The following is a 19,654-nucleotide window of genomic DNA, read 5'->3' as shown; positions in this document are numbered from 1 at the left end:
AAAGCCTACAGTTGAGCCACATGTAGCCTATGTCTTTAGTCGTTAGCTTCAGCAGAACAAAATGCACAGTGGGGCACAGTGGCCAACAGAGTGCTGTGAACTACAGGGGTGAGCAATGCACCCGTACAATGACGGGTACAACAGTAGGGTGCGTCCCGTGTGATAAGAGACACGTGTGTTGTGTTCGCCCTGTCATGTTCTTTGGATTAACTATCGCTGCAACGCGAAATGTTGTGTGTTTGAACTGTGAGTCTTTGCTCTTGTGCATAGCTTTTTCTAACATAACACACTGTGATCTGGGATGATAGTCTATCGATCCCCAACAAGTGTCATACCTTGGTTGTGTTTACTTTTAACACTTGAGAATAGAGAGGTAGAAGATTAAGCAAAGCTGTTTGGCATATCTGGATTTAAAAGTAAAGAAGACCAACAGAGGTGTTTTTTTCTGTGTACCGCTTGTGTTTCTCGTAGACGGGACCTACGTTTCTCTCTTGACGATAGATGGCAAGTGAGGTTTAAATGACAGAATGGCAACACAAGAAAACCTGGGAAAACCAGCTCGCATTATATTGGCTGATACTGCCTCGAACACTCGGCGCATTGCATCACCTTCTTGCAATAGAACTGTACTTAGTAACTTTCCGTCTCCTGCCACAGATTTGGCGACACCCTTTGTATTTGGATTGTTACCTCCGTACACTGGAGGCGAAGCGATAAATCCGGACGAAATCGCGAGCAGAGTATAAATAACATCTGGGGCCGGTAATATGAACAGCGTATTTTGGACGGTCGAGCAACCACAGTCGACTGACTGTCAAGTCAGTTGACTGCAGTCTGCTGACCGGCCGTGTTTTGACGGGTAATATGTGCAGCGCGGTAGCACTGACAGTCGGCTGACTAGACAGTCAGCCGCTCAGTGGTATTTTTAGAACATTACAACTTCCGATGTAAACATCGGTCCTGTTTTGGCGGTACCGGTATCTAAATTTCGGCGCCGACCCTAAACTTTTTTTTTCCAAACTCAAATTTTTTATTTTTTTTGTGGGTGGTAAAGGACAGGGTGAGAAAATTTGATCATTAAAAATCTGAAAAATGTAAAAAAAATATTGTTTTTAGAAAACGATCCAAATTTACGTTCATCTTATTCTCCATCATTTGCTGATTCCAAAAACATATAAATATGTTATATTTGAATTAAAAACAAGCTCTGAAAATTAAATATAAAAAAATTATTATCAAAATTAAATTATCGGAATCAATTTAAAAACACTTTCATCTTATTCCTTGTCGGTTCCTGATTCTAAAAACATATAGATATGATATGTTTGGATTAAAAACACGCTCAGAAAGTTAAAACAAGTAGAGACACTGCGGTCGATCGACCGAAAAAGGTGCCTGTAAGCCCAACCGCAGTCGGGCGACTGTTTTCAGTTGGACCGGCAGTTGTTCGCGCTCATATTACTGACTTTTGCGGTTCAACGTCGACCCACCGTCAGTTTCACGGTCAGCCGACCGATGACTAGCTACATATTACCGGACCCTGACGTTTTGACGCAGCCACTGCAAAACTCAGCAGGTGAATGTGCCGGATCAATGTTTCGGACATTCTGATCCAGTCAAGAGTTCTTCTTTCTTCTTTCTCTGTTGAGTGATCTTGGATTTACGTTGGCATCTTCTCTACCTCAGAAACCAACATTACATTATTCCCAGGCCAGAATTCCCTGTGTTGTTTTCCAAAGACCACCAGCGACAAGACCAGACAATGACGATGTTTAGCATAGAAGGTGACGAGCTCCCCATCTCCCCAGCGACGGAAGGAAGTCCCTGCACATCGCACGGTATTTTGGGAAAGGTGTTCCGGAAGTTGAGCCTGAAGCGGAAGTCGAGCAAGAGCTCGCTTCTGGGGAGGAAGAACTCTCAGTCGCGGAGCCCGGGGGAGGGGGAGAGTCAGGATGGACTCAACCTTGACTCGGTGTATTCACACGTGTCGCGCAACGTGTCGGGGCTGGACACTCACACCTTCTTCAACGTTGAGGTGAGTGTGTACATGCAGTGCGTGTGTCGACATGCTACACGTGTCAGCTGCTACTGTGGAGATGCGTGTGTCGACATGCTACACGTGTCAGCTGCTACTGTGGAGATGCGTCAAAACATTTTTTTCCATGTTAATGTACTCATTTTGATAGACTGTGTTGAAGTCCATTTAAGTAAAGCAGGCCTGAAAGTGGCGAGTATTTTACTCGCCATGGCGAGCAGAAACATGTAAATGGTGAGTAGAAATGTTCATCTACTCACCAAATGCGAGTAAAGTTGCTGAAACAAATGGTTGGCTTGGCGAGTAAAAATTTAAAAAATTGCTCTCTGGCTAGTACATTATGAGAAGTACTAACCAAAGGCCAGTGCCCCATTTCGTGGACTTTCAGCGCTGTAAAGCATTTGCTTATCATTGTCATTGTGGCGGTGGTACATATATGAAAATGGTACCCTCTTCCCTAACGCAGAAGCAGAGTAGTACTGCTCACAATTGCCGGGGGGGGGGGGGGGGGGGACGACCATACACGTACAATCCCACTCATGCAAAACAAAATAATGCCCGCGGGAGTTGCAGCCCACTAACACAACCGATAAAGAACATGATAATTGTGTGAGACGCACGTGCTGTGTGCTGGAGATTGGTGCTGCTGAAGCTGGATCTTGGCACAGAACTACTCGAACCCGACGTACTACTCTATTGCCGAATGCAGAGCGAACTGGTTGGGGAAAGAGTAAGGATCTAACCATTCGATAATCGCTTACAAACGTTTTCAGAGAACTGTCAGAATTGTAAAACAACGCTAGGAAGTGGTGCAAGTGAGCAAGTTCACTGTCTGCAGCAGTAACTCTCAGTCGTGCATTGTTCCGAAAAGGAATTCGCACAAACTACACTTCTAACTTGCATCACGAATGTCTACCGTCAAATTAAAAAAATTTTTTTTTTAGAATAAATTGGAAGTTGACACAAGAGAAATGAGAGGGAGCACTGTTGCCATCACCGTAGAGAGTCGCCACGGACAACAGATACAACTTGACATCTTGATTGGACGTGTGTGTTTGGCAAAATGATCCACAAACATTATAATATGTGTATCATACAGTGTAGTTATTATGGTGCGCCAAATTGATATTACTATCGTTAACTGTTATATAGGGTTTTGAAACTATCGTTAACTGTTATACAGAGTTTTGAAACTATCGTTAACTGTTATGTAGAGTTTCAAAACTATCGTTATCTGTTATATAGAGCGTCGATATCGTTCCCAAATGGGAAAACCCTGAAATGCCATTGCAAAACTGTCTTTTTGCTACGAAATGTACATTTTAACTAGAAACACAATTTTACTGAATATTCGCGGAAAAGACCATGACAGACGCACTACACAAAACAGTGGGTTTTTTCAAAACAAACACAAAACAACGTGTTTCCCGAGTGACATCCCCAACGACGCGTTTTGGAAAACACTGCATGCTTTCGCATCGTGTTTTGGGTACTGGACGGGTCAACCTGACACTGACCGTTGCCCACTGCGCCATGCCGCCGTTTTGCGAAACCCTCGTTATCTGTTATTCATAGTTTTAGCAATAGCGCGCACAAACGCGCTATTGATATAACTCTAAATAACAGTTAACGATAGTTTCGAAACTCTATTTAACAGTTAACGATAGTTTCGAAACTCTATATAACAGTTAACGATAGTTTCAAAACCCTTTATAACTGTTAACGATAGTAATATCAATTTGGCGCACCATAAGTTATGAGTTGTCGTCACAGGACATGCACGTGAACGTTAGTACTATGCAGCGAGCTGCATGCTATCTTGTCATGTCAGTATCAAACATGTCTAGATACATCTACCAAAGAATACCGCAAACAAGTCGCGTAAACTGAGCGATATCCAAAACATTTCGACAAAATGTCGGCATGAAACTAAAGGATCATTACTATGAAACAGTCATCACCGAAAGAACATGTCGTAAGGCTTGGCTAGCCAAAACACGAAGACCGAGACGGGTTACGCTCGTCTCCGCAAACCACGTGAACGTAGTAACTTAATAGCCTATTTACACACATACACCACCACCACCAACGTTTCGATTCCCGGTCAATCTGAAATAATTTAAATAAAAACCACTGCTTTGAATACACTTAGCGCGGGTATAATACCCACAGAACAGCGACTGCTATTTTTGTAAAACACGTACACACACACACACACACACACACACACACACAATAAAAGTATACCTGTTTATACTATGCCCAGTCAACTGTTGTTGGAAGACAATCTACAATTCATGTTGGGGAAGTTCGTATACAATTGTTTTCTTAAAAAAACATAATGATTTATGTTGTTGTTTATGTACATGTATGTGTCTTATAAACCTAAATGGTTTCATGACAATAAACTATATTCTTATTCTTATTCTTATTCTTATTCTTCACACACACACATACACACACACACACACGCTCTCTCACGCACGCACGCAAGCGCACACACTAATTCACACCCACACACACACACATCCACACACACGCGCGTCCGCAAGGCCCGGCGAAACGATGGCACTAGAGCACATAGACAATAGAACTATTTATTATCTTTCCGATAAATAGAGAATACTACATGGCTTGCTGTGTCGTACCAGATTTACACGATTTTTTTTTTAAATATTGAACTGCGAGCGAAAGCGAGCTGTTCACTTTTTGAAAAAGCAACGAGTGTAAATCTGGTACGAAACAGCAAGCCATGTAGTATTCTGTTTATCCTACATACTGTACTTACGTGTATTTTACAGAAAATGTCCTGCAGTCGAGGCAGAAAAATTGAAGACGCTTGTTTTGGAACCTCGATCTCTTCTAAAGCCTCGTGCAATCTACTACGTCAAAGCAAAGAAACGTCACTCTGAAAGTGTGGCGTGACGTGTTAGTTCTAAAGATTCATCGAGGGTAATTAGCGAGCGCAATTTTTGTTTCTATAATGACGTTTGTCTCGGTGACTTTGGCGTCATAAGCAGTGGAAAAACAGGTCCCTGCCAGACTTGCTTGACATGACCTCATTTACATGATATACACACGTGTGATTTGAACGATTATTATCTCACGGGTATCTCTCTCACGTATGTGATATTGTACAAATCTGTGATGCGGTACCGGTGAAGTTGTTTCTCTATAGCCTGTTGAGATATGGCCAAGCGGATTCGTCCGTTTACATCGTTCTAAAATGAGTTTGAATGTATACGCCTTTTGTGTTTCACATGCTTTAATTTCTCCCGCTGCTTCATAAACGGTGGCTGCATACACGTGTTAAAATTGTCAAACAAACTCGTTTAGCTCCCTGACAAACATAGCATAATCTGTCCGCAAATATTGTAAGGAATAAGTGTTTGCAGAGTGTGTGACATAAGATGTCTTCCTATAATGGTACGTCAACATATACGGGATTAGATAAAATCCTGTCAGTAGCTGGGATGTTGAGGTATTTCTATGTCCCTCCACTGCTTGACCTGAGACGACTTTTTGCTGACCTTGCATGTTGTGTTGCACTTTGTCACAAAGTTGCTCCTGTCGGCTGTCAGTGAAAGGATGGTGTGTGTTAAGCAGAACACCTAGGTTTATGTCGTTGTCCGCGCTCTGCATCTCAAGAACGTTTACATTGCTTACCACACCCCCACCCCCACCCCCGCCTCTCTCTCGCTCTCTCTCTCTCTCTCTCTCTCTCTCTCTCTCTGTCCCTCCCCTTATCTCTCTCTCTCTCTCTCCCTATCTCTACTTCTCTCTATATATCCCCCCCTCTCTCTCTCCCTCTCTCTCTGTGTCTCTCTCTCCCTTCCTTTATCTCTCTTTCTCCCTCCCTCCCTCGCTCTCTCCACCCCTCTGTTTCTCTGTCTCTCCCTCTCTATCTCCCTCTTTTCCCCCCTCTCTCTCTCTCTCTCTGTCCCCCCTCTCTCTCTCCCAATCTCTCTCTCTCCCTCCCTCTCTCTGTCTGTCCCCCCTCGCTCTCTCTCTCTCTCCCTCGCTCTCTCTCTCTCTCTCTCTCTCTCTCTCTCTCTCTCTCTCTCTATCTCTCCCTCTCTCTCTCTCTCTCTGTCCCCCCTCTCTGTCCCTCTCTCTCTCCCTCTCTCTCTCCCTCTCTCCCTATCTCCCACACACAACCCTCCACGTCACACACACCTCTAACACAAATCTGTTAAGGTCCACCTTGTGTAGGTGGACATAGCTTGACCATCCCACAGCAAGGGGCCAGGATTAAGTGGCAGTGATTATGTTCCCTACCCCGGGTGTGGCCCGCACCCTTATCTTCCTCCTCTCCGCGTCACGTGCTCTGTTTGCTTAGAGGTACGGGTGGGTGGAAGTGTCTGTGTTTCTCCAAACACCCACCAGAGTACATATACACGAAATACCTGTCTTGCTAGATTCTGCTGCTTCCCATACCTGCATCTTTACAACAATTTCCTCCACTCTGTACCCGTCGAGTGTTTTTTTCAGGAGAGAGAACAATATTTGCAGTGTTCACTGGAGAACATATGGGAGTGTTTCTTGCAAATGTTGGTGCAGTGTAGAGTATCCGCAAGTGTCTTTGAATTACCCATAATACTAATAGTGAAGTGGTGCCCTGATCTGAGACTTATCATTCAGTCAAAGATCAAATTTAAAAAACTGTCGTTTTAGTTGAATAAGATCTTGAGAAGATAGTTGTCTGTTGACTCAAGTGGCAGGTCAGAGAGGATGATGACGGCATGAGTTGTGTAGCCGGTTTGGATAGAATAATACTGGCGTTTAAAAATTCAACAGGCTGTGATTGTATAAACTTTCAAGATTCAGTTTGTATCTCACAGTGACAGTTTTCAATGCTCGAGTAACTGTTGCCATCTATTGTACAAAGCAACGTCTGCTCAGTGACTCGCAGAGAATGAAGCGCTTGCCGGAATGGTGTTAGACCTTCCCGTACATCACTCAATTGAAACATTTTTTTTAAACCAAAACAAAAACAGTTGGATATACCAGACTCCATCGAGAAGGAACCCAGACAAGACAAACATCAACAGTGAGTGTTACAACAAGAATACAGGATGGATACAGGATAGCCAGATGACACCCCCTCACGTAACGGGTGGGTACAGATAGCCAGATGACACCCCCACACGTAACGAGGACCGAGCGACAAGGTCAAGGTAAATGTCCACCTCGGAATGAGACTGCAGATAACTGACCAGTGAGATAAAGACCGGACACTGAATGACCAATACTAAACCAAAATCCACAAGATTAGCACGAGTAAGTATCGAGGCTGAAGACCGAACACGAACTGACCAGCACAGAAAGGTCGAGAGGATGGAGAGCCAGTCTTCGTCGAGTAGCGATCAGATCAGCGTGACGCTCAGTACGGACTGTGGGGCTGAGTTCATCTGGTTCTGGGACGACGAGTTCACAGCGGACACTGCGCGTGCCATCGTGAGTTACTCCTTCACCTTGAGACCTTTTAGACTGGGGACATTCTATTGGATTTCCGATGTCTTCCCGATTTATGTGACTGTCATGAATATCTGCAGGATTTTACAAGGGATATTTGTGTGATCTCTTAGGTTAATGTATGTGCAGACATGCTTGTGCCTTATCCCCCTTCGTGTGCACACGCAAGCACAAGACCAATTAAGTACTCACAGAAATGATCCTGTCAACCATGTCAGAGTTCGTTGAATTATAGAAACACGAAAATATCAAGCATGCATCCGCTGAATTCATTTTCATTTTTTTCTCATTTTCATTACTTTATTGTCCCATCGCTGGGAAATTCGGGTCGCTTCCTCCCAGTGGAAAGCTAGCAGCAACGGAGTCGCGCTACCCAGGTGTCTGCGTGTTTAGGTGTATTCAGCCACCTGCACTTATTGAGCTACCGGGCCCTAAATCACGAGAGTACGTGGGAGTTTTAGTCCAGAAAAAGAAGGAACCAAGTCCTTGTTTAAAGTGTTTAATGCACTGCCAACGATTCTCGACGTGAAGTTAACCTTTTCTTGTTACACATTTTAAAGTGAGCAGCGTTGGGGTTCATAAAGACAGCGGAATAGAATGAAGCAAGTTGTCAGCGTGCTTGTGTGATTTTAAGGGGAGCAGCACAGGTTGTCAGCCCGGAAACTGGAAGATACCGCAATCTTGCTGTGCTTGCCAGGGCCGGACTACCGGGGGGGTTATGGGGGTTGCGCAACCCCCCCCCTAGCCTAAACATGTACCTTACTTATTTAATTTTTTTTTTATTATTGCTTATTTTATGCCGTTTCATGCAAGGAGCGACCATTTTCCTATCTCAGAATATGACCTACCCGTCAGCTTCAGGGGGCTTCGCCCCCTGACCCCCACAACGAGGGGGGAGGGGGGGTTGGGTTCTAGGGTTTCCGGACCCCCCCCAGCCAAAAAATAAAAATATTGAATGAGGTATGCATTTCTTTATTTTACATTGAGTTTCAATTTTGGGGGTATTCATCAGTGACAAAATCTGCTGCCTGAAACTGGTAATGATCATCCTCAGAATGCACCAGATTGCACCATTTTGCATCCTTTTTTTCAAAATTTTCCGGGGGGGCATGCCCCCGGACCCCCCTAGCAAGATAGGCGCTTCGCGCCGTCGGCTCGGCGCTTCGCGCCTTCACACCCATATCTTCACAATATACTTTTGAACAAAACCAGTCATAAAATGAACTGATCCGCCCCTGCCGCCAGGGGGGACATCCCCCTGGGCCACCACTGGCAACCCCCCCCCTCCTCTTCGCCTAGTCCGGCCCTGCTTGCAATGTGTCTTGTTCAGTGTGTCGCATTCCTAGTACGTTGCCCCTTACCCGCCCCGACACCAGCACTGAACAAACACACCTTGACACACTCACTGTTGACATACCCCTACCCGTTTTTAATACTGTGAACCCCCCTTGTTAAGACCCCCCTTGTTAAGACCCCCCCCCCCCTTGTTAAGACCCCCTTGTTGAGACACCCCTTGTTGAGACACCCCTTGTTAAGACCCCCCTTGTTGAGACCCCCCTTGTTGAGACACCCCTTGTTAAGACCCCCCTTGTTGAGACACCCCTTGTTGAGACCCCCCTTGTTAAGACCCCCCTTGTTGAGACACCCCTTGTTAAGACCCCCCTTGTTGAGACCCCCCTTGTTGAGACCCCCCTTGTTGAGACACCCCTTGTTGAGACACCCCTTGTTAAGACCTCCCTTGTTAAGACCCCCCTTGTTAAGACCCCCCTTGTTGAGACACCCCTTGTTGAGACCCCCCTTGTTGAGACACCCCTTGTTGAGACACCCCTTGTTAAGACCTCCCTTGTTAAGACCCCCCTTGTTGAGACACCCCTTGTTGAGACACCCCTTGTTGAGACACCCCTTGTTGAGACCCCCCTTGTTGAGACACCCCTTGTTGAGACACCCCTTGTTAAGACCTCCCTTGTTAAAACCCCCCTTGTTGAGACACCCCTTGTTGAGACACCCCTTGTTGAGACACCCCTTGTTGAGACCCCCCTTGTTGAGACACCCCTTGTTGAGACACCCCTTGTTGAGACACCCCTTGTTGAGACACCCCTTGTTAAGACCCCCCTTGTTGAGACACCCCTTGTTGAGACCCCCCTTGTTGAGACACCCCTTGTTGAGACACCCCTTGTTAAGACCTCCCTTGTTAAGACCCCCCTTGTTAAGACCCCCTTGTTGAGACCCCCCTTGTTGAGATCCCCCTTGTTAAGACCCCCCTTGTTAAGACCCCCCTTGTTGAGACCCCCTTGTTGAGACCCCCCTTGTTGAGACCCCCCTTGTTAAGACCCCCCTTGTTGAGACACCCCTTGTTGAGACACCCCTTGTTGAGACCCCCCGTTTAAGACTTCCCAAAAATTGTTTTAGACATGCTTCCTCCTAGGTTTGTGTTCATAACATTTGTACTAAGTTTGACCTACATTTTAGGGCTTGCTCCATAAAGACCTGATGGTGGGGTCATCAACGGGGGGTAACAGTGTATTACACACAGGAAGCCGGACTTGACATTGTGTCATACTGTGATAAAGTTAATGTTCGCAACTCGCGGCATAGTGGACCATCCTTACCCTAAGGGAGTGGTGTTGGTGCTGATAATGTGCGGAGTGATACCGTGTTGAGGCTTTATGGACGATCTGTGGAAATATGCAGTTTTAAACGCGCAGCAAGCCGAGGTAAATGTCTCTCTCATATTACGTGTAGAGTTCAAAATAGTTGTTGACAAACACCTCGGCATATTTGTGAAAATTCAGATTGCGTAAAAGGTGTTTTTCTCTTCTTAAAATGTCTCTCTACCTCTCATTCTCTGTCTCTCTCTCTCTCTCAATCTGTCTCTGTCTCTCATTCTCTGTCTCTGTCTCTCTCTCTGTCTCTCTCTCTCATTCTCTGTCTCTGTCTCTCTCTCTGTCTCTGTCTCTCTGTCTCTCTCTCTCTCTGTCTCTGTCTCTCTCTCTCTCTCTCTCTCTCTCTCTCTCTCTCTCTCTCTCTCTTGAATAAACTTTATCTGCGTCTGCGCCTGCGTCTCTCTCTCTCTTCTGTTTCCTTTCTTGTCTCATAGTTGGTAATTGATTGTTACGTCGATAACGTCAAACAGTCAATGGAATTTAGCCCTTTAAACATGGACACGATCAAGTGAAAGTTTTGAGGACCCAGTCTCCTGGACCCTTGAAGAATAAACGACTCGAGTTGAAAGGAACGAGAGACTGTTTAACTGATCGTCACATCGATAGTTCCGATCTTTCTGTAACACATCCTTCCAACACGGACTGAAGGCAATGATTGAAATTCGCTCCCCTGCATATTGCGCATGGATACAAACACTTCACAGTCTCGCATTGTGTTGTTTTGTATTTACAAATAAACATGATATTTCTTGTGCACTAGTATTTAAACACGGTATAATAATCTGGTGAGTATCCTACATGCGTCACTGGTTACAGGCAATGTGCGGGTTCAACTATGATGATTATGCTTTTATTTTCTCTGTGTGGTGTAGCCTATTTCACTTATGTTTTCAGTCCGGGATTATGAGTTGATGTGACGTGGGTATTCACCGGCATTGTGTAACTTACGAGTTCCATGGCCATGTCCACAACACTAAACCAATAAGCAATCCACAGTTTGTCTGTGTGTTATGTACAATTCGCTATCCCTGCACTGAGTGAAGGGGGGAAAGGAGGCAGCGATGGAGGTGGACGGGTGGAGAAGGGAGAGGGAGATGGGCACCACCCTCTCAAGGCTGGTCAGAGAATAGTTGAGATCTTGTTCATATCACTGGCCTTCGACTGAAAGGCTATGTGACTTCCTGCACCTATTTTATACACCATGATTATTGAAGGGGGGAGAGGAAATAATAAAACTGGCTCTGTTTGGCTCTCAAACGACCGACAGGTTACTCAATCACCATTACATGTGTGTTTTACCTGTATGTTAATTACCTGTATGTTTTACCTGTATGTTTTACCTGTATGTTTTACCTGTATGTTTACCTGTATGTTACTTACCTGTATGTTTTACCTGTATGTTTACCTGTATGTTTTACCTGTATGTTTACCTGCATGTTTTACCTGTATGTTTTACCTGTATGTTTTACCTGTATGTTTACCTGTATGTTTTAACTGTATGTTTTACCTGTGTTGCAGTTCCACTTTTTACCTTGTGTTTTAGATACAATATCTAAGAACACACCAAAGTTATATTCAATACTTTACAACAGTCATGCTTCAAATCAATCTCGTAAAACACTGATGATTTAGATTAATGAATAAATTTATTGGTTGGTAATATTTCCGGATTCTTTAACAAACTATTTCTATTTTAGATCTAACGAATTTGCGTTCATAGTTAATTGTTCTTGCATTGACAGCTAGTTTAGGTCGAACTGGACTTATCTCAACTGGGCTGGTTAGTTATAAAGTCCGAATGTCCTGATGGAAGCCTGGATTCACATGATGACCATAGTATTGACGAACTTGATGCAGATCACTTGATGATGATGATGATTAGTAGATAAACTCCTTTTGCTCCTCGCTGGTGGATCACACTGGTGGCGTAGCTTGGTTAGTTCACCCTTATCCCAGCGGATCCCAGACGCTCGAACCCCTGGATCAAAGGTAATACTTGTTATTAACAACGGTATCCTAGGATCAAGGTTAATTTTGATTTCTTGCCCTATCTTCATGTCGGGCAGTTCGCAGACAAACCAAGCATGGTTACTGAATAAAATACTAGATCTATATGCCGAACTAACTTGCAGCATGTACGTTTATGATTAACTTCATTAAACATTCTAAAACAAATATATGCGACATAGATGTGAGTGTATAATAGCTGTTCCTAGATGGACGCTCGATATTACAACGACACCTTACCTCTTGATGCTCCTTTCCGGACACTACTCTACGAGTCTGTGCGGCTGCGGGTTACATCTCAGGCCTTGGGATGGTAGGTTTATAGGTGCCGGCGGCTTTTCATCGGTGGTTACACAGGATTCTTGTTCTCCACTTGTAGCCTCTCAGTACCCGGCAAATAGAGTGACCGTAATGGTTAGCGGTTCACGTTTCCTTCCTCCAAATAACTGTTTTCATCCCACGATGCAACTCCATGAGTTACGTAAATTCGCATATTAATGACGCAGTAATGACGTTGATCCAACATGTAGATTCTCATACTAGTGACGTCATTACTTCGTTTCCAAGGTCTCGTAGACTCTTACCCTAATGGTGCAACAAAATATTTCAGTCTCGGCTAAACAAGAGTTGTTTGGAGTTGAGTCGTAACATAACCCCGGGGGGTGGACAAGCGAAATCTTATTTCGTTTCCGTTTATACGACTCAATATACAATACAATACAATACAATATACAATATGCATATACAATTGTTTCCACATTTTGGAGTAGATCCGCATGAGCCTGTCGCGGCCAGTTTGGCCTCACTACTCCAACGGGGTGGACAAATTTCCCTTCTGGACTCTGAAACTCAGTTGATGCGACTCAAATAGTCGGCACCTAGGTTGTCCTTTCCTGGGATGTAGTTGATTGTGAAGGAGTATGGTTGCAATTGTAGCGACCATCGTAACAGGCGAGGGTTTGTTGGATTCCTCTGTAGGCATTTCAAGGGTTGGTGGTCTGTCTCCAACACAAAGTGTCGTCCGTACAGGTATCTTTCAAACTTCTGTACTCCCCAGACTGTTGCTAGACATTCCTTTTCCACAGTCGCGTATCGGGACTCAGCCCCGAGTAGCTTCTTCGACTGGTACGCTACGGGGTGTAGCTTCTCTCCATGTAGTTGCATCAGTACCGCACCGATTCCTCGGTCTGATGCGTCAGTGCGGAGAACGAAGTCCTTGCCGAAATCAGGCATTTTCAGGACTGGTTTCTCACTGACCATTCGTTTGAGTCTTGCGAAGCTCTTCTTTGCCTCGTCACTCCATTTGAGTTTGTCTGGCAAGCTCTTCTTTGTCATGTCGGTGAGCGGCACGACCACAGTCGAGTAGTTTTCCAGGTATTCTCGGTAAAACCCCGTGAGACCCAAAAATGCGCGTAGCTGTTTCTTTGTAGCTGGCTCTTTGGCGTTCACGATCTTCACGATTTTATCGTCTTCTGGCCACCTCTCTCCATGCCCGATTTCATGGCCAAGATACGGCAATTGGTCGAATCCGATGTAGCATTTCGACGGTTTTGCTGCAAGGTTGGCTTCTTTGAGCCGCTGAAGGACTGCCTTCAGGGCTTCCATGTGTTGCTCCCACGTCTCAGTGGCTATCAAGATGTCATCCATAAAATGGTACACATCGTCTCTGTTGAGGGGACCTAGCAACTTCCTCATCATCCTGTTGAAAATGCCAGTGGCGGTCTTCAACCCGAAGGGCATGTTCACCCATCGGAACTGGCCTCGTGACGTCACAAACGCGGTTTTGTCTCTGTCTTCCTCGACAATGGGTATTCCCCAGTAGCCACGCGTGAGATCTAGCTTGGAGAAGTACTTGGCTTTTCCTAAGCTTTGGAATAAATGTTGAACGTCGGTGATGGGTTCCCCATCGAACACCGTGACATCATTCAACCCACGGAGGTCCGCGCAAAAGCGGTACTTCCCTTCTTCTTTCTTTTTGACGAGAACAATGGGTGAATTGTAAGCTGAGTTGGCGGGTTCGATGACTCCTAGCTTCAACATCTCTTCGACTTCATTCTCCACCATCTTCACATACGCATGTGGAATGGGGCGTGGTCTTATATAGACCGGTTTCTTGTCTGTGACCTCGATTCGACACGTAGTCAGATTCGTGGTGAGTGGTACGTCGGTCAGATTATCTAGTCTGTCCGCGCAGATCTGTCTCGCTTCAGTTCGCTGTGACTGAGTGAGTTTCTCTGAAAAGTGCACGTGGTCTAAACCTTCTGTGCGCTTTGTCTCAAATGTTGGGATAGTCCTCTGACTGTCCAACCTGAAGATGTCGTCGTTAGTGGTTTCGTCCTCCTCTACCACTACTGAGACGATCACTTCTTCCTCTTCTTCTTCTACTACTGCAACCGGAATTGTTCCATCGGTGACAGGTTGCTCACGTTCGACGTAAGACTTGAGGAGGTTGACATGGAATACCTTTTCCTTCCTCCTTACTTGGACTTTGTAGTCGAAATCATTCAACTTCTCTAACACTTCAAATGGACCTTGCCAAGTGAGTTCCAGTTTGTTTGTTTTCAATGGCTTGAGAATCAGGACTTTCTCTCCTGGTTTTAGCGACCTTGGTTTGGCTTTACGATCGTAATATTGAGCAGATCGCACTGAGGCTTTTTTCAGGTTCTCTCGAGCAAGCAAACAGGTCTCTTCGATCCTCTCACGAAGGTTCACTACATATTCCGCAGTGGTTTTGACCTCATCTGAGACGCTCTCATCTGTCCAAATCTGTCTCAAGAGTTGCATTGGTCCTCTGACAGTACGCCCGAACAACAGTTCGAATGGCGAGAAACCTAAACTCTCTTGAGGAGTCTCGCGGTATGCGAACAGTAATGCAGAGATGAACGTATCCCATGCTTTGGGCTGTTCTATGCACATCTTTTTGAGCATGTTCTTTAACGTGCCATTCATTCTCTCGCACAAACCATTCCCAGCTGGATGAAATACCGCAGAGGTTTTCCTTTTGATGCGGAGGAGTTCAGTGACTTCCTGCATCAGAGTGCCTGTGAACTGGCTCCCGTTATCAGTCAATATTTCACTTGGGATACCGAGTCTAGTCCAAAAATCCCACAAAGCATCGGCTACTGTCTCGGCGTGGATGTCCTTCAACGCGACAGCTTCAGGGTAGCGGGTGGCAAAGTCAACCATGACGAGGATGTACCGTTTTTTGTTCTCGGACATAGGAAGAATAGGCCCGATGATATCGACTGCTACTCTTCTGAAAGCAGTCTCGAACACTGGCATCTTGCCCAATGGGACCTTCTTTGTAAGGTGTTTTGGCGCGGATCGCTGGCAAGCGTCACATGACAAGCAGTAGCGGCGGATCTCAACACCACAGCATGGCCACCAAAATTCGCGTCTAATCCTTTCGGCGGTACGACGCTGACCTTGGTGTCCTGCCATTGGATGATCATGGCCGAATGCGAGCACCTTACTACGGAACGATTTGGGAAGAATAACCTTCAAAGACTCCTCTCCTTTCCGATTGAACGTCGACTGGTACAAGATACCATTCTTTTCCACGACCCTCATGTGGCCTCTCTCTTCTCCAGTAGCAGCTTGTTTCCTGATGCTGTCTAACGAAGGATCTGTCTTCTGAGCCTCGCGTAAGTCCTTTGGAGTAAACATATCCGATGTTGGCTCCCGGCTACTTGGCTTACTCGCAGATTTGTCTCTATCATTGTCCAATTTGGACTGTGCTCTGGTATCTACGGCCCCAGCGACTGTCTCAGCGCTGTCGTGATACCAGGCAGGTTCTCTGACAGGGAAAATCGGTGTTTTCCTCCTGTCGTTCTGAGTTCCATGGAACTCCCCTATGAGCACCGGCATTATGGGATCCGCCATGACCACGACTTCTGTCTCTCCGCAGAAGAAGGGCGAATCCACATGAATGATCGCGGTCTCGCAGTACCGGACTTTACTTTTGTCCGCTAACGTGGTCCTCTTTCTCTGACCAGTCATTTTGTCGGCCGGCACAAGATGTGCGGCCACCACAATCGAGCTACAGCCCGAGTCTCTCAGGGCGGTCACTCGTTTGCCGTTGACTTTGACGTCAACTAGATCCGAAAACTTTTTTGTGGTGCAGTCTCGACACAATTTATCTAACGGGGATTTTCTTCCCTGTGTTTCGCGTCGGACATCTTCAACCGTCACAGCTCCGGCGGTGTTGCCTTTTTTCCGTAAGGGACAATCGCTCGAACGGTGTAGACCTACGCGACAATAGAAGCATAGTCCTGCTTCTCGGAGTTTTTCGCGTTCCGCCGGTGTCAAAGACGATCTTTTACCTTGTTGAGGTGATGGTTTATGATCCTTCTCAAAACGTTTCGTTCCGTCCTGAGGAGTTCGCGTTGGTGTCGGTCTCAATTTATTTTGGCTTCTGTTCAGCTCATAATCGGACGCGAGTTTTCCCATCTCCTTGGCATTGATCGGGTTCCGGTCTTTGACATGCACGGCGAGATCGGAAGGCATTGACTGCAATGACTGCTCTCGCAGGATCAAATCGGTTAATCCTTTGACAGTTTTCTCGCACGGATCAAGCTCGATCCACTTGGTTAGGTACCGATCGAGTCTAGTGATGTGTTCTTTGTAAGTTTCCGCGGGATTACGTCTAGTATTGCGGAATTTCATGCGATATTGCTCAGCGGTGAGCTGGAATCCTTCAAATAACGCGCTCTTCACCTTTTCATAGTCATCAACATCCTCATCGTCCATTTTGGACACGATGGTACGGGCCTTACCTTTCAAGAAGTATATCAGCCGGGAGGCTTTCTTTGATTCGTCCAAATTCATATCTCTGGCATAGTGTTCAAACTGTTTGAGCCAGGATTCAACGTCATCCTTGTCATCAAGGTAAGGGATTTTGGGAATGAAACGGGGATCATGGTCATGTGAGGGTTGGGAAGGATGAGCTGCGTTTTCATTCGTGTTCATCTGAACCTCGCTCTGAATGCGCAGCTCTTCTATCCTAAAGAGTCTGTCTCTCTCATTCTCTTTGAATTGGCGCTCATCTTTTCGCTCTTGAGCTGCTCGCTCATGTTCACGCTCTTGAGCTTCTTTATCCCTCTCCCCTTGGACGAATGACTGTAGTTCCTTTCCCTCCAAACCAAACTCTTTCCCCATGGTGATCAATTCCTTGATCGAACTGACGCTGGGACTTGATGGAACGGTCTGCTCGACCTGTCCGTTCACAGGCTGAGCGGCGTGGCCGTCATCACCTAGATTGGTGATATCAATCAGATTTGCTCCTTCTGTATATTCTGGGTCTATGCCCACGGTTGACGAGAATCTGGTGTAGTGCTGATGATGTCTGGTATCAGCCATTTTAGGTAATCCCTCAAAATACAAAACTTTGGTACATCCACTCTTGGTGGTACTCTAATATGGAAGACTCTTACCCGCAGGTATTGTTCAACCTTTCAACACTGGTACAAACAATGTTACACGCGCACGTGATTTTTCCTACACCTGTCCTTCGTCTCTATCTTGAACCGAAACGACTAACTAGGACTTAGCGGTGTGTCGCTGAGTAAGTTGCCTTACAAAGCCTTATGTGATGACGACCTTCAGTCTGTCAACACACCCACAGAAGTTTTCCCCACTATTAACTATCAACCCGCGGGTTATAGATAACTAATAATGTGAAGCACAACTTAAATAAGCAACACGTTTTAAATGTTACTCCGACTAGAGTTATAATTTAATCTGAACTTAAACTAAGGTCCTAGTACTATCGAGCGTCCATCCTGGTTGGAATTATAACACACTCACCGTTTTGATCAGAACTTGAGAGTATAATTCGAACCGACAGTTAGTTAGTAAACTGCCAATTTCCCGTGAAGTTGTCGAACATCAATTCTATGTCTTACCTTATGACTATGATACTGTTCGACGAACTAGATGGAAATCCTTCCACGAATTAATTTAGCAAAAACGCTGTTCGTGAACAACAGCGATCGCGAAGATTCTTTGGGCAGAATGTACCCAAATCAAACACGGAGTTATTTAAAATTTCTTCTTACAGAAATAATTTAAATATTCTACTTACCAATACCACCGTCTGGTCTGTATATGAGTGAATCCGACATGAAGCAGGAAATGATTTTGAATTTTGAAGAAAGAAAAAAATGAAGAAAGATTTTTCCAGAAAATATTCTAATTTCCGTCGCTTCACGGATAATTTGACTAACTAATTTATGGGGTAAACCAGTTGTCAATGCAAGTTTTTCTTAGGTACGAACACGAGTTCAGTATAGATCCCGGACGAGCCCCCATTGTTGCAGTTCCACTTTTTACCTTGTGTTTTAGATACAATATCTAAGAACACACCAAAGTTATATTCAATACTTTACAACAGTCATGCTTCAAATCAATCTCGTAAAACACTGATGATTTAGATTAATGAATAAATTTATTGGTTGGTAATATTTCCGGATTCTTTAACAAACTATTTCTATTTTAGATCTAACGAATTTGCGTTCATAGTTAATTGTTCTTGCATTGACAGCTAGTTTAGGTCGAACTGGACTTATCTCAACTGGGCTGGTTAGTTATAAAGTCCGAATGTCCTGATGGAAGCCTGGATTCACATGATGACCATAGTATTGACGAACTTGATGCAGATCACTTGATGATGATGATGATTAGTAGATAAACTCCTTTTGCTCCTCGCTGGTGGATCACACTGGTGGCGTAGCTTGGTTAGTTCACCCTTATCCCAGCGGATCCCAGACGCTCGAACCCCTGGATCAAAGGTAATACTTGTTATTAACAACGGTATCCTAGGATCAAGGTTAATTTTGATTTCTTGCCCTATCTTCATGTCGGGCAGTTCGCAGACAAACCAAGCATGGTTACTGAATAAAATACTAGATCTATATGCCGAACTAACTTGCAGCAATGAGCATGTACGTTTATGATTAACTTCATTAAACATTCTAAAACAAATATATGCGACATAGATGTGAGTGTATAATAGCTGTTCCTAGATGGACGCTCGATATTACAACGACACCTTACCTCTTGATGCTCCTTTCCGGACACTACTCTACGAGTCTGTGCGGCTGCGGGTTACATCTCAGGCCTTGGGATGGTAGGTTTATAGGTGCCGGCGGCTTTTCATCGGTGGTTACACAGGATTCTTGTTCTCCACTTGTAGCCTCTCAGTACCCGGCAAATAGAGTGACCGTAATGGTTAGCGGTTCACGTTTCCTTCCTCCAAATAACTGTTTTCATCCCACGATGCAACTCCATGAGTTACGTAAATTCGCATATTAATGACGCAGTAATGACGTTGATCCAACATGTAGATTCTCATACTAGTGACGTCATTACTTCGTTTCCAAGGTCTCGTAGACTCTTACCCTAATGGTGCAACAAAATATTTCAGTCTCGGCTAAACAAGAGTTGTTTGGAGTTGAGTCGTAACAACCTGTATGTT

General features: G+C 45.1%; 2 protein-coding genes across 3 annotated transcripts in view; one reads left to right on the top strand and one right to left on the bottom strand.

Annotated features, from left to right (window-relative positions):
* The first annotated feature begins 237 nt into the window (after positions 1-237).
* Positions 238-19,654, top strand: part of LOC138976788 (protein unc-13 homolog D-like) — a 55,193-nt gene continuing 35,776 nt past the window's right edge. Inside the window, exon 1 of the mRNA XM_070349679.1 lies at positions 238-2,035. Within this exon, the coding sequence (XP_070205780.1) occupies positions 1,763-2,035 (273 nt within the window). The 5' untranslated portion in view covers positions 238-1,762. The remainder of the gene's footprint in view (positions 2,036-19,654) is intronic.
* Positions 11,801-19,637, bottom strand: LOC138976787 (uncharacterized). 2 transcript variants are annotated; one of them, XR_011459146.1, is made up of 2 exons: positions 12,421-19,227; positions 11,801-12,151 (listed from the first exon to the last, which is right to left on the bottom strand). XR_011459146.1 is itself a non-coding variant. In XM_070349678.1 (2 exons), the coding sequence occupies exon 2, from the start codon at positions 17,536-17,538 to the stop codon at positions 13,030-13,032; it is 4,509 nt and encodes a 1,502-aa protein (XP_070205779.1). In that variant the 5' UTR covers positions 17,539-18,957; positions 19,234-19,637; the 3' UTR covers positions 11,801-13,029. The 2 variants fall into 2 exon arrangements, 1 of the variants encoding a protein (XP_070205779.1); XM_070349678.1 differs by adding an exon at positions 19,234-19,637 and having other exon boundaries at positions 11,801-18,957.

Source organism: Littorina saxatilis, linkage group LG9 (assembly GCF_037325665.1).
Source record: "Littorina saxatilis isolate snail1 linkage group LG9, US_GU_Lsax_2.0, whole genome shotgun sequence".
Taxonomy (NCBI): domain Eukaryota; kingdom Metazoa; phylum Mollusca; class Gastropoda; order Littorinimorpha; family Littorinidae; genus Littorina; species Littorina saxatilis.
Note: the sequence above shows the minus strand (reverse complement) of the source record. Positions and strands in the feature narration are given on the sequence as shown.